Source organism: Leopardus geoffroyi, chromosome C1 (assembly GCF_018350155.1).
Source record: "Leopardus geoffroyi isolate Oge1 chromosome C1, O.geoffroyi_Oge1_pat1.0, whole genome shotgun sequence".
Taxonomy (NCBI): domain Eukaryota; kingdom Metazoa; phylum Chordata; class Mammalia; order Carnivora; family Felidae; genus Leopardus; species Leopardus geoffroyi.
This window is the reverse complement of record NC_059328.1, coordinates 3921167-3936135: the sequence shown is the minus strand read 5'-3', so window position 1 is coordinate 3936135 and position 14969 is coordinate 3921167. Positions and strand designations below refer to the sequence as shown.

General features: G+C 56.7%; 1 protein-coding gene across 11 annotated transcripts in view; it reads right to left on the bottom strand.

Moving 5' to 3' along the window:
• Positions 1-14969, bottom strand: part of KCNAB2 (potassium voltage-gated channel subfamily A regulatory beta subunit 2) — an 85370-nt gene that overhangs the window by 10695 nt on the left and 59706 nt on the right. For all 11 annotated transcript variants that reach the window (XM_045475447.1, XM_045475445.1, XM_045475440.1 and 8 more), the window contains 6 exons: positions 14304-14341; positions 7226-7305; positions 4441-4485; positions 2431-2475; positions 1682-1725; positions 592-678 (listed from right to left, as the gene is read on the bottom strand). In XM_045475447.1, the coding sequence (XP_045331403.1) occupies positions 592-678; positions 1682-1725; positions 2431-2475; positions 4441-4485; positions 7226-7305; positions 14304-14341 (339 nt within the window). The remainder of the gene's footprint in view (positions 1-591; positions 679-1681; positions 1726-2430; positions 2476-4440; positions 4486-7225; positions 7306-14303; positions 14342-14969) is intronic.

Below are 14969 nucleotides of genomic sequence, written 5' to 3'. Positions count from 1 at the left end.
ACAAAAACCAAACAGACCACACAGACCCCACACGCAAATATATACACGCACGCGTGCTCGGTATATATAGAAACAAATGAAGAAAAAATAACTTGAACACAACTTCATTTTCCAAATCCCTGAAGCAGCAAAGCACAAATGAGGAGCCTGAAGCAGGAATGGGGGGGGGGGGTGATGGGAGGGCGGAGATGGCGGGAGAGGAAAGAATAAATACGCGGCAAAGAAACCAAAACTGCTTTTCAAAGCACCGCGCTGTTTTTTTTTTTTTCTCCTCTAAGTAACAATTTATCTCTCAGAGCAAGAGGCCCCTAAAACCTCCCGGCAGAACGGGAGTATGACTGAAAAGAACACAGCAGTTGCAAACAGCCATCATATCGTGACTTCATTTAGCTACGAAATAGCAAGAGCTGAGAGGAGAGAACATTCCACTCGGTTCTGAACCCGGGAGGGGGCGTAGAGCCCGCACGGATCAGGTGCATATGGACCCAAGGCCAGGACGGGGACTCGGGGACTCCGCCTGGAGGTGCCAGGCCCCCCCGCCCCGCCCGCCCCCAGCAGCCGGGAGGCCTGGGAGCCCCGCGGAGAACCCACCTTCCATGGGCGTGTTGGGGTCCGGGCGGTTGGCAAACACCACATCCACGTACTCCAACTGCAGCCGCTCCAGCGAGGCTTTCAGACCTGGGGGGAGGAGTCAGGAGGGGTGGTCACCATCCTCACTGACACTGCTGGGCCCTCACCCGCGCACCTGCGTGCGGCACGGGGAGCAAAGAGGTCCCAGGCACCCGGAGCCGTCACACGGCGTGGGGACACATGTGGGCAGGTGCCACCGGAGGTGAAGAAAAGCCAGGACCTAAGTGGGTGCACGCCTCAAAGCGGGGGGCCGTGTGGTCGGGTCCACAGGCCAATGCTCTGTGACTGCACGAAGGGGTGCCCTCCTGCACGCCCTGGGGGCCCACATGGTGACGGGGAGAGCCAGGTTCTCCCGCACGGAGTGCGAGCCGCATCCCTGTCCACGCGCCAAAGGCACAGATCACCAGTGAGCGCTGAGCAAGGGCTCAGAGCAGAGCCACACAGAGAAGTGCTGGGGCTGCGGGGGCCGCAGCAAAGCCCCCCTAATCGTGTGATTCTTAAAGGGACGGGTGTATCATCTGGGAGCCCAGGTGGAAAAAGGCACAAAGACGACACAAGTATAGGATAAGCGGGACAGCCTACCCGACCCCTCTCTCTCTCCCTCCCCTCCTCCCTGCCTCTCTCTCTCTCTCTTTCTCTCACTTGTGCACAGAGCGCCTGGCTGTGTCTGACACGCACCTTTCCTGGGTTCTTCCCAGTCCTCCCCCAAATCCCAGAGGTGGCCACTCTTCCCACACCCATTTTACAGATGTTGCCACAGAGGCTTGGGGAAGTGATGTCCCTTGCTCAGGACCACCAGTCAGCATGGGGCCCGGCCCAGGCCTGTCTTGTCTTCCCCAGGACCACAATGCCCATCTGAAGGCGGTGGTGCCCTGCTCTGATGACGCGGAGGCTGGGTGGAAGGAGAGGGTGGGACCAGAGCGCGGGGCATCTCCAGGCCTAGGCCTGCGCGTGTGGCTGGTGGGCGGGGGCACTCTGTGTCCTTCACTTGGGCATCTGCAGGAGGCTCCGTGGGTTCAGGGGCCGTGTGGGGCCAGCGCGCCTCCCTCACCTTCTATTATGTGCTTCCTGGAAAGGCCCCTCTCGGTCTCCGCTCTGAAAAACAGCACAACAGCGTGTGTGATGTTGCAAGCGGTTTTGGGGGAAATGTTCATGATGCAACGTTAGGCCAAGAAAAGTAGGTCAGCGAGTGCCACGTGCATCTGATTCCACTTGGGAGACAAACCACAGGCTCCAGGGGTGCGTTCATGCAGCCAGGAGCAGGGGCACTGCCCAGCGGCCTGGGGGAGTGGGGGTGGATGCAGGGGGAGGGGTCTCTGGGTTCCAATCGGCCCTTCTGTTTTGCTTAGATTTTTTTTTTTTTTAAGTGAAGAATGAATCGTATTTATAATTCCTAGGAAGCCGATTTGGTCTGGCCCTAGAGACAATGAGGGGCCAGACCGCTGGAAACGGGCAGGGGTGGTCTGTGGCCAGGGAAGGTGGCACATGGTTGAGACAGTTCATGAATTTTCTGGGTTTTCCAGAGTTTTGGGGATGTTACCCCTGTAATCAGAAAAAGGAAACAAACAAACAAACAAAAACCAAGCCCATGAAGGTAAAAAATACAAATGAAACAAGGTTTGAGTAAAAGGCAACTCAGCCGAAGCTGCTTTTCCGGGACTTGATGTCCCTCAGTGGGGCTGGGCACCGGCCGGGGCAGACGGCTGCACAAACACCCCCCGCCCTGGGAGAGCCTCCCGATTCTGGGCCGTGGCTGCTGACCCCTGACCCCTGCCGGGAGCGTGCCTGCGCTGCACCTACTTTCCTCCCCAGAAGATCTTGGTGGTGATGACCAGGCTGGACCGTCTGCGAACAGAAGAAGAGGGGTGTTACTGGACGTAGCTGGGGTGGGGAGGGGTGTGTTCAGTTTACAAAGAGGGTCCTAAACACCCTTCTCATCTGGGAGCACGGGGTGTGACATGGGTGCTTCGAGATCATTTCATGTTCGCCGTGTGCGAGCCCGGGGTCCTGGGGCTCCCCGCCGAGCCAGGAGACAAGCCACAGACGCAACTAACTCATCTTGAAGTTGGGCAGTGGGGGCCGGGGGGGGATGGAGTCCAGAGCCCAGAGGAGGACACACACTGGGGGGGTGCAGGGAGCACGCTCCCAGGAGGTCGATGCAGGGGCTGCAGCAGAAGGAGGGGCTCCAGCAGGGATGCCGAAGGCGAGGGGGCCAAGCAGGCTGGCTCTTCCCCTACAGGCCGGAGACAGGCTTTCAGAAAGCGGTTTGTGGGACGGCCTTGGGGAGAGCCTGGGGCATCCGGAGGGAGAGACTGGTGGGTGGCCCAGGACCCCGGGTGTGAGGGAGCTGGTGTGTGGGGTGATGGAAAGCCCCGAGGGAAAGGAATAGATTCGGGCCTCCTGCTGTGAATCCACAAGAGGCAGGAGCTGACACCTGTTTGGTCCTGGAGGGATGAGCAGGGATAAGGATGGCCCCTCCAGGCCACATCTCATCAAGACCCTTCCCAGGGGAGGGGGTGCCCGTGTCCCCTGTGGTTGTGTTTTCCTCCCTTGGAAGCAGGGGGGCTGCTCAGGAAATAGCTCCTCAAAGTCAGAAGCTGTGGCCCCCTTGAGCTCCGTCTCCAGGCAGGGGGGTGACCGGATATGCACTTCCCGAGGTATTCACCTAAGACCTAACCAGGGGACCCACAAATACGTGCGATTTCCTTTAATTACGGCGTGAGGAGGAATTTTGTGATGAATTAGAGCCGAGAAGAAACAAACAGCTCCGTTGGGACAAGAGGAAGGGTGTCTGTCATCTGTCCCCAGGGGGTTTTGCACTCGCTGGCGGGGGGTGGGGGGCCGGGTGGGGTTGGGGGGCAGCTTTACAACAGCTTCTGCTGTTTCTGAAAATAAACACATGCAGGCCTCAAGGGGCCCCCAAGTGCAGGCGAGTGCCCAGCCCCGTCTGTCCTGGGGAGGGTGGAACCCTCAGGCTTCTGAGCGCCTTGTGGGGGGGGGGCCCTGAGCAGCTTGTGGGGGGACCCCAGCCACAAGGGCCACCACTTCCCAGACAAGTGTGATGGCCCTTAGCTGGCCAGCCGTTTGACAGACTCAGGCCCTCGAGCCTCAGGACAGCCCTGCCAGAGAGGCCAGATGTGGTCCCTTTACAGGGAGGGCCAGCGGCAAAGGGTGGAGTCCAAGTCCGGAGAAGGATGTCCCTCTCCTCAGTGGCTATACCCTCTGCCTTACCCGGGCCATCCGGGAAGTCCTCATGTCCAGATCTTTTTGGCCTGACACAAATCAGAGCGCAACCTAGCTCCCTGGCCCCCTGAATCCCTGCTGGACCAGAGGGAGAGATCAGAGGCAGAGGGGCAGAGTTAGGGGCACAAGGCCTACCCCCCCCCCCCCACCCCGCTCGACTGCCCCCTCAAGCAGAGATGCCTCTGGTCTTGGGGAACGGAGTTTGGCACCTCACTTGGTGACTCAGCCGAAGCTTCCCGCCTCAGCACAGCACCCCCCACCACAGTGTGAATGCTCTCTACCCCTGGAGGCAGCCCGGGGCTGGAATATTCTCCCCTGCCCAGTGAGAACAGTTCTGAGAAGTTCCAGGCTTTCGAAGGACTGGCTGGCTGCCCAAGGGCCAATGAGGCCTCACTGAGCACGCCACTGGGCAATAGGAAAGAGCAGCTTCGGGGCCCTAGCCGGAGCTCGCCCAGGACCCAGCACGCATCTGTCCCTCACGGTGCCCTCCTCCCTCCCACCTGCCTTTTCCACGCTCTTCCCCGTGTGCGCCCTGGACACTGACCACAGAGAGAACAGGGTAATTACCTCCATCCCTTCTTCTTGATGATGTTTCCTAATACCACTTCAGCCCTGCAGGAAAGACCGAGATACGGGGATTTCATTACAGCGCGACAAAAACGTTAAACCTCGCCCCTACCGTGACGATGGGCCACTTGGTCCCCTCTGTGGAAATGCCACTGGGGCCAGAGAGCCAGGCTGTTCATGCTCGCCTTGCCTTGGACACTTCATTCCAGAACGAGGAGAGAGCCTGCGAGCGGCTGTCACCCCCCATGAAGGTGGCCGTGAGCGGTGCCCCTGCAGGAGCCTGTACGAGCAGACGGTCTCCAGCTCTCACAGAGAAGGAAGGAGCTGATGTCCTGTTGGCGAGGCCTGCCGTATCCCGTTTCCCTGGCCTGCTGGAAATTCACCGGGGAAGATGTTTGGCAACGTTCCGTGGGTGAAGTTTCCAGAGAAGTGTACACATATTTTTTAAAAAGGTAAATTATTCATCAAGTGCATCCTCTCTTTTCAGAGACGATCAACATGTATTCAGGGCCAGGGGCTGAATTTCCAGCAGGGTGCACGCGTGTGTGTGTGTGCTCACGTGTGTGGGTGCGTGCATCTCTCGTTTCTTGCTTTTGAACACTAAAGAGACAAACGCCATGAGGACTGCTCTCTGTTCTTTTTGGCGTCACTCTGGCCCTGCACCAAACCTGGGCTAGCGGGGGTCACGGGCGGGGCTGTTCCAGCCTTGCCTGGCACCGTAGCGCTGGCTTAACTTTTAAGAACTTTCTGCTTGTAGCGAAATGTTTCTGAGTAAAAACAACAGACGGAGAATGATCCATACCCAGTGCTACATTCCAATTATAAAAGCGCCTGAGTCATCCACTCAGAAATAATGGGCTCTAATTTGCAAGCTGTTCAGCATACATTCTGAATGCTCGTCATTCATGGTCAAGATGTACAGAAATTCACTCAGCCCTGGGCCTCTTCCTTTTATTCCTTGGCCCCTCATTTGTGGGACAAAAGATGAGGAAAGGAGGAAGGGAGAAAAATGAGGAGGGGTCCTGGGGTTGCAGGAGCTGTAGAGCATGGGCTAATCAAAGCCTGTTGCTTGTGGCTGTGAATTCTTGTGGCCCTGCATTTGGGAAGCCTGACATCTGCTTGGGGCTGGGGTGGGGGGGCGGTGGTGGAGCGGGTACAGAAATCCTGCAGCTCTCTGGTAAGCGCCCAAATTAGCACCAGCATAAGAAGCAGGGGGCTCAGCAAAATATGTGCTTGGCATTCTGGTTAGCAAGAGGGACAGTGCCGGGCCCAGAAGCCACCGGAGGAGCCCGGCAGCACCCCCCCCCCGCCCAGAACAGCTTCTTCTGGCCTGTCCCTTGCTTCCCGTGTGGGTCACTGCTGGCACCATGCCACTGATGGGACTGAGGGCTGGACTGAGAAGGAGCCGCAGAGGCGTGCGGAGGAGAGGAGGACAGGATGAGGGCAGTGGGCTCCAGGGGTAACAATAACCCACCGGAAGCTGCTCTGAGTCCCCGGCTGCTGGCAAGGGGCTCCGAGAGGCCCTGAGGCTGCCAGATACCCAGTGCGTTTGTCCTGCTATGCCAGCCCTGGGTGTCCAGCTCTTCGGGGGGAGTGAAGACAGGGACACAGAGAGTGTGGCGGCCGTGGAGTGGGGTGTGCAAGGCTTGTACACGGGGGCCAGGCCATCTGGAGCCCGAGAAGGCTGCCTGGAGCTGTCTCCCGCGTGCTCTCATGGGCAGCGAAACCAAGACAGGAGCAGGGCCAGGGAACGCCTGCGGGCCTGGCATCCGCATCGGGCTTTTCTACCTCTGACCCTTTGCTTGGTTCATCTGTCTGGAAAGCATTTCACTTTGATGGGAAGAAGCTGCCAGCAGGGAGGGGTTAGGAGGGGGCTGTAGCACCGGGGGGCGGGGGGGGAGGCAGAGGGCTGCTGACAGGGACTGAGGAGATCTGGGGGTTCCAGTGCAGTTTCCTGGGGCTGTCAGATCCTCAGACCCTGGGTTGAGACTTGAGAAAACGCCCTGATGGGTCCCTGATTCTCAGAGCTCTGGGCCCCAACTCAAGCCGCAGGTAACAACCCAGAGCCCTCAAGGCAGGTGCTGGCCCCGTAGCAGCCACGGTGCACAGCCAGCCAGGCTGCAGCCGACCCAGCTGATGGGAACTTGGCTCGCCCCAGGCAGGAGGGGCCAGAGGGAGGACGAACAGAGAGCCAACAGATGACTTCACAAACAAAAGCTGACTTTTGGAAACCCGATGCAGGAGAGTGGATGATTTGATTACAGCTAGTCTTTAAAACTGAAGCCAGCAGCCTTGGCTGAAGAGGGCTTTTACATAATTGAGTAGGGAAGTTCACTGCCAAGATGGGAAGTGCTTCCTACAGTGCTCGGCTGGCCAGACTCTGCTCCCCCCAGCTCGAGAGGCCCTGCCGTTCCCTGCAGCCCTCACTGTACCATTAAGACGTGGGAATGTCAGGCATGTGGCGCTGGCCGCAGGAGCGCGGGGGACGGACGACAGCTTAATCAGGCTCTGGCCCAGCACAGCATCTCAGGCACCAGAGGGACTGTGGTCCTCTCTGTGTTTGGATACATGGGGATTTTAGTAAGTGACCGGTGTCCCAGTGTTCTGCAATTCTGGCCCCATGAAAACAACACCTTCTGAAGCCACTTAGACTTTAGAAAAGCAGGCAGAGTGGGAGGCCCATTTGTGGACGTTTGGGAACAAGGACTGGAGTACCAGCAGCTCTGGCTCTTCCCAGGGAAGCCACGGCCTGCACCACACTTTCCCCACGAGAAAAGACACGTACTTGCCCGCCGCGTAGACTTCTGCAGTATCGAAGAGGTTGATGCCATTGTCGTAGGCCAAGGTCATCAGCTGCTCTGCTATCTGAAATGAGAAAACCAGGCTGCTAGTGCACAGCCCTGTCCTGCCAGGCTGGGGGGCGTGCCTGGGGTTCCAGGGCACCGCCTCGTGGCTGGGGGGTCCCCTGGGTGTCCACGCCCTGCACCCGGGGCTCCGCTCGGCCTCTCCTGCCGCGGGACAGGCGTGGAGGCAGCTTTCAGCAGCGGACCCACAAGAAGAAACAGCTTATGGGTTGCAAGTTTCATGTAAGCAGGACTCTTATCTGTTGGGTCATCACAAAGCTTAGCACCTATACTAAGCCCCCTGATAGGAGGGCGATCTGTTGGGTCATCACAAAGCTTAGCACCTATACTAAGCCCCCTGATAGGAGGGCGATAGATCGGCAGGGGGGGGGGGGGCGGGAAATGAATACGTTTTTAAAGCTACGGCTACGACGTGTCCTGTGGCCGCATGCCCGATTCCTTCCCAGCAACCGCACGAGGATGATGTTACTACTGTTTGCAGGTGGAGGCAATGCCACCCTGAGCCGGCAGGCACGCTGGCCTCACAGGAGGCCAGAGTTTGCTGCCCAGGCTGGTCTGAGCTCACGCTTCAGCAGCAGTGACCCACTGGGAGTGGGGGTGAGGCTCGAGCAGCCGGGGGAGGCCCCCCTGCCATCAGCAGCCCCCCCACGCTGCAGCGGAGAACTCTGCCGGTCCTCTGGACAGCGCAGGTGTCCCTTTGAGAGTCGTGGAGGCGAACTCCCCGGCCCCTCACTCCTCAAAGCTCAGCTCGGGTGCCGAGCCTGCGTCCCCAGCTGCCCAGGGTGGGCTCGGTAACACTCCACAACCCTCAAAACCCGTAGGACGAACAGCCAGCCACATTCGGGTTCGCAGAGATTCTCTCCATACCGGACTCAGACGCCCCACGGGCCGGACAGGCATGGAGGGTGAGGCCGGTGGCCGGTGGGGAACCCACACTCCGTCTCTGCCCCTGGGAAGGCAGCTCGGCGTGACCACACTCCTTGATTTTTTTCAAGAGAAGCCAGAGATCCAGGGAATTTGGGGGTGGCAAAAATTTCCTGATTTTTCAAATGTGGGCAAGGAACCCCAAATATTTCTGATACTGAGCAGGCCAAAGCTAACTCCCATCAGTCAGCAGCTGTCGTTTGAGTCAGAAAGCCCAGGGGGTGGTAAGGCTGTCCGCGGAGGATTGTTTGGGTCCACCTGCAGGGCTGACGGCTTCACTGGCACTTAAGTGTGATCACGCTGTCGGGAGGCGTCCGGGCGCCCTCCCGGAGCCTCCCCCAAACCCCCATGCATCTCTCTCCACCTCGGGGGTCCCTTTCTTGCTCTTCGGCACTCCAGGCACAGCAGGCTCCCTCACCAGTTCGTCTTGTCTTCATCCAGACTTTTCCGGGGTGCGTCCCACCAAGCTGCCCGAGCTCTGCCCGGGAGAGCACCCAGCGCTGGGCCCCGGCAGGGTTATACAGACGGTTTGGGGGTGACGCTGCCTCCTGGGGAGGGTTCTGAGCCGAGGTGACTCAGGGCCAGGGCTTTTATTTTGATACTTCAGACACTGCCCACTGTGGATCTTCTGCTCTCTGCTCTTCTCACGCTACATCTTGGAAATCAACCCAAATTAGTTAAAACGATTTAAAAACTGTGGTCAAATATGCATAACATAGGGGCGCCTGGGTGGCGCAGTCCGTTAAGCGTCCGACTTCAGCCAGGTCACGATCTCGCGGTCCGTGAGTTCGAGCCCCGCGTCGGGCTCTGGGCTGATGGCTCAGAGCCTGGAGCCTGTTTCCGATTCTGTGTCTCCCTCTCTCTCTCTGCCCCTCCCCCGTTCATGCTCTGTCTTTCTCTGTCCCAAAAATAAATAAACGTTGAAAAAAAAATTAAAAAAAAAAACAACAAACAAATCTTAAAAAAAATATGCATAACATAAAATTTACCACTTTAACCTTTTTAGTATACAGTTCTGTGACGTTAAGTACGTGCATGTTGTACGGCCATCACCCCCGCCCACTTCCAGAACTTTCTCATCTCCCCAAACAGAAACTCTGTTCTCATGACACACTAACTTTCCATGCCTCCCTCCCCGCCAGCCCCTTGGTGCCCACCCATCTGTTCTCCGGTTCTATAATTTTGACTCCCCTAGTTACCCCATATGAGTGGAGTCTCACAGTGTTTGTCTTTCTGTGACCGGCTGGCTTATCTCATTAGCTTGGTGCCTTTAAGCTTCCTCCATGTTGTAGCGTGGGTCAGGATTTACACGGCTGGGTTTTGAAGGATGGTTAGGAGTTTGTCAGGCAGGAAGGGGGAGAGTAGGTGGAGGGGGGCGGTAGAAGGAGGGTACCTTGCTGTGTCTTGTCCTTCCTGTGCGCAGGTCCGACACCTGGGCCTCCTCCTTGCCCAGCTCTTACTCCAGCATCAGAACCTTTGGCCGGTCCTTCCAGCTCCCCCTTGAAGCTGATCTAAAATCGGACCCCCCTGCCCACCTCCACTGCAGCCATCTGGTCCAAGCCAGAATGCCCTCGGCTGGGTTTCTGGGGTAGCCCCTGACTCTCTCCACTTCTGTCCTTGCCTCCAACACTCTACCTGAGCAAAGTGCGGTCCACAGACCAGCAGCATCAGCATCACAAATGCAGAATCCCAGGCTCTGGCCCAGACCTGTCACAGCAGAGCCTGCATTTTAACTGGATTTCCAGGAGGTTCATGCATACATTACAACTTGAGAAGCAGCCCCCACCATCTGGCGGGAGGGACTGGCTGTCCTCAGTGGAGCAGCCAGAGTGAGCCTTTTGAGTTAAGTCAGGTCAAATTTCCTCTGTCCAAAAATCTCCAGTGGCTTCTCTGCCATGGATGGTCAAAGCCAAAGTCCTCACCAGATCTGCTCCCTCACCTCTGATCCCATCTCTTGACCTGAGGCTCCTCCTGTGGCCTCTTGGAGGCTGGGGACAGTCCTGTTCCCTTGGCCTGGAATGCTCTCTCTCTGAATCACCACATGGCTCACGCTCACTCCAGCTTTCCTGATCGTCCTGCATAAATTGGGAGCCCACATCCCAGAACTCCTTTCTCTGCTTTCTTGTTCTCTGTGGTTGACTAAATAATGGCTCCTGGAGCCTGTGAATGGTCCTTTGGGTAGAAAAAGGGTCTCTGTAGATGTGACTACATTAAGGGTCTTGAGATAGGCGATGCTCTCAGATTGTCATGTGGGCCCTGAATGCTACAGGTGTCCTTTGTAGGAGGGAGGCAGAGGAAGGATCTGACACAGAGGAGCGTGAACGTAACCACAGAGGCCGAGGCTGGAGTGACGTGGTCACAAACAGAGGACGGTGAGAAAAGAAATTTCTGTAGTTCTAAAACCATGCAGTTGGTGGTAATTCGTTAATGCGGCCACAGGACACATCTCGCCCTCAGAGATAAGATGTGCTTACGGTCTGTCCCCCTCCCCAGAAAGATAGCAGCCGATGACAGGGACCTGGCACTCTGCGGGGTGGAGCTGGGTGGAGACCGTCCTCAGCTGGCCCCGGTGGCCTCCAGACCGCCCTCCCCCACCACCTCCTCACTGCCCCTGTCTACGCCTTGCTCCTCCCTTCCTGTGCCAGGGAGACCTCCTCCTCCTGTTCACTGAGCTAGAGCACGAGTGCTGTGAACACGCCTAGATCCCACCCCCACGGAGGACGGAAGCCGGGCAAATTCGCACAAACCAGGCCCTGGCCGCCATGCACGGAAGATTAGCAGGCTCTGACTCAGAGGACACCTGTCCCATTTCACCTGTCGCTTAGCAGAAGGACATAAACACGATCCTAACCACACCAGGACGGTGATAAAGAGAATGAGGGCACGGGAATTTTCAGGGCTGGGCTTTTTATTTTTGTCAATGCTAGGATTTTGGTATAATTCCTCTTCGGGTTTTTCTATGTGAATATATGCTTTTTCCCTGCAAAACTACGGCTCTAACACACAGACCACTGCAGGTGTTGTTATCGCACTTTCTCTGGGCCTGTTCCCGTCATTCTTCAAAACGTGACTTCTGAAGACTTCCGCTCTGTGGGCGTTGTCCTACTTTATGTGATGGGGCCTCTATTTTGTGAGTGGCTATTTCCAACATCAGAAACTAATGGCAGGAGGAACTTTAGGAGACACGTGGGCCTCCTCCCTTCCGCTCCTACTCGGGGGACCAGGAACCCATCCCATCACAGACCTTGGCCCCCCTCCAGGATTCTCCAGGTAGACCTCAGGCACCTGACGTGTCTCTGGAGCTCTGTGTCCTCGAAATAGGGCTAACACTACCTCCCTGGGTCGATGGAGGATGGGGTGTCATGATAAATGTCAAGTTTAGGGGTGCCTGGGCGGCTCAGTCGGTTGAGCGTCCAACTTCGGCTCCGGTCATGATCTCACGGTTCGAGGGTTCGAGCCCCGCGTCGGGCTCTGTGCGGACAGCTCAGAGCCTGGAGCCTGCTTCGGATTCTGTGTCTCCCTCTCTCTCTGCCCCTCCCCTGCTCACACTCTCTTTCTCTCTCAAAAATAAACATTAAACAAGTTAAAAAAATAAATAAATGTGAAGATTGTAGCTACTATCCTTATTAGATTTTTAATGCCCGGGCCGCTTTGAACGCATGCTCTGAAGAGGAGTTTTTCGCCCGAGCAGCCGTGTCAGGTCACAGGAAGGGCACCAGACTAGAGGTTGGAAACCTGACTCTGACCAGGGCGGCCCCCACACCAGGCCGCATGATCAGAGCTTTACTAACACTCTGCCAGGCTCCCCGGGGCCACAGCCCCACAGACATTTGCAGCGAGCTGCTGTGAACCCAGAAGACAGGGAACGGCCGACCTTTTCTGGGAAGGACCAGAGAGTAAAGACTGCAGTCTGTGGGCGGTGGGGTTCTGGGAAAGTGGCCATTACAATATGTAAATGAGTGGGCGTGGCCACCAGTCAATAAAACTTTATTTATAAACACCTGGTTGTGGAATTCATAGAGATAGTAGAATAGAGGCTCCCCAGGGGCTGAGGGATTATTCCCTCATGGTTCCAGAGTTTTGTTTCGGGCGATGCAAAATTCTGGAAATAGACAGTGGTGATGGTTGCACGGCAAAGGGGATGTACTTAATGCCCCCGAACCGTATGCTTATAAACGGTTAACGTGGTAAATTTTATATTATGCACACTTAACCACAATAAAAACGGCGCAAAGAGCAAATCTTATGTTTCATACACTTAATTAAAAGAAAAAAAAAAAAAGGACCAAAACTGGGTTGGGGGCCAGAGTTGGCCCGAGGGCCATGCTGCTCACTGCCGTTTGCGGAGTCCTGCCGGGGAACACCACTTTGCCACAGAAAATCCACCGGCTCCTTGCTTCTGTATCTCCCCGGCATCACGGCGTCTTGTGTACAAAAGGGAGCTCTAAAAACAGGACCCCGTTTCTGGATTCTTTGGCAGGGCAAGCACCTTCCTCTGGACACGCCGTGCTCCAGGTGGGGCACCCGTCTGGAATGCGCGGTGGCCCGTGGCCACCCTGGTCTGGGCAGGAAGCCAGCCAGCCAGAGAATAAAACCCGGCCATTCATCTGAGCCGCGGCGAGGTGGGCCCCTCATCCTTGACGTATTGATCTTGTTGGACACTAAATGTAGGATTTAATACGAAAATTCTGCTTGCTCCCTCACTCAATCACTTTCGCCTGCCAGGACCTTTCAGAACCCCAAATCTGTCATCTATTGTGTCCGCTGTCCTCCCAGCTTTGTGTCATCTGGAAACGACTTCTGGTATCTTCACACGTGTCACTATATACAGGACGGAGACGCGGCGGAGGCCAGAACCAGCAAGGCCGCCATTGGATCGCTAATCAATACTCAGGGCGCAATGTATCTGTTGGTGAAGACGTCACCTAACTGGATGGTTATGATTTCGCCACTTCTCTGTATCTTTCTCACAAAGATGTCACACGTGGGGGAAAATAAGTCCTTCCCCTCCACATCAAAAGGGAAACAGGTGAGTCACTCACTGCTTCCTTAGGGAGAACCACATGGGCTCCGGGGCGCCGACTTTATATTCTAAGTGCTCTGAACCAATCTGGTAGCTGAAGGCGAAACAATTCCCTGCACCTTAAAAACCCCTCGCTTTACCCTGAGATAGTCCAGGGCCAGAACCCCCAAAGCCAAGGGCAAGGGACCTCGAGGACCAGCGACTGCCACAAAACCAAAACGGAGCAAAAGCACAAGTTAAATACATTTCGATTTTGACGGAAGCAAAGCTTTTCCTTTGAAAACGAACCGAGCGATCACAGCTAACACGGTCTCAGATGAACTCACTGATTAATTTTCAAACGTGACCTTTCTGAAAGTAAGTAGGGCAGACAGGAGGACAGCTTCTTGTGCAGATGTCCAGGACTCTCTAAGCAAATGCCACTGTTCTCATTTCCAGGATATTCACTCACTGGCCCGACGTGCACAGCAGCCCGGGGTGCACCCGCCTCTCCACACGCCGCGTGGCAGTGGGAAGCCAGAAGCCCCAGCAAGTACCTTCGACGGCAGCTCCGGGAAACGCAGTTAGGAGCTCGGTGAAATGGGGAGCCACTCAGAGTCCTCAGCTTGCGGTCAAATTTGCCGAATCCGCATTCGGAATGACCTCCGCGGATACGTACTGAAGTTCCAGATCTGCGTGGGTGTTCTCTGTCGGAGCAGCTTAGAAATCCATCGGGCTTTGTAATTTGGAAAGCATGCACTGCCTGAATTCTCCTGGCTAGCGGTGGAATAGGGGCGCAGGTGAGAAGCCGGAGTTTCTGTGCCTTTAGGGGACTCACGGATGCCCCAAGGCACCCAGCTGCTAAGCACAGGCACAAGACCGTTCCACATTGCCGTGGCTCACCTCACCGTTCCCACTACCCAAAGGGTCAAGGCACCCTTGAAGAACAGAAAGAGGGAGGCTGCGGTGGCCACTGTGAGCACAGGCCCAGTGGTTCATGTGGTGGACTTTACTATGTGCCCAGCGTGGGCAGCCCTTGCTGGGACCTGGGGGCCGAGGGAGCCCTGTCTTACCTCATCGGTGATCTGGCCTCCGAAGGTCACCCATGTTCCTGGAAGGAGACACACAGGCTCAAGTCAGAGAGCCTCCCCAGGGAGCTTGGACCTCCCCCAGAGTGCTCAGTCCTCAGGCTGCAGGGCCTGGGGGGGGGGGGGCAGCCACAGGCCACCGTGCCCCTCTGCTCTGCAGTGAGCATGTCCTCGGCACGTGTGGACACCTGGCCTTCAGGGCAAGTCTTCCTCTCTTGGGGCCACCAACCTGGGGGACAGGACGTGCCTGGAGCAGGCAGCCGGGTGCAGATCTTTGAGCTGCTCGTTGGGGCTCACGCTGACACGGCTCCCATTCTGGTGACCAGCCACACGGGGCAGGATGAGGGGTGTCTCCCGGAAAACAGGCTACGTCTGACAGCCACGCCCACACTCTTGCTGGACGGCATACACGTGTATGTGTGTGGAGGGGTGTGGCGGGAGCATACTGTGTGTTCCATGGAGGTGGAGGGACAGTGTATTCTGGGAGCAGAACTCACATCCGGGCAAAAAATCCACCTGCCCTTTATGAGGACTCCACCACGTGAGGAACGAAGATGGTCTCCAGACACACCTGGGGCCAGCGTGCTTCTCTAATATTCTGGCGCGAGGCAGGGGGCTGTGTGGGCACAGGGCCCTGATAACTTGCCTTGT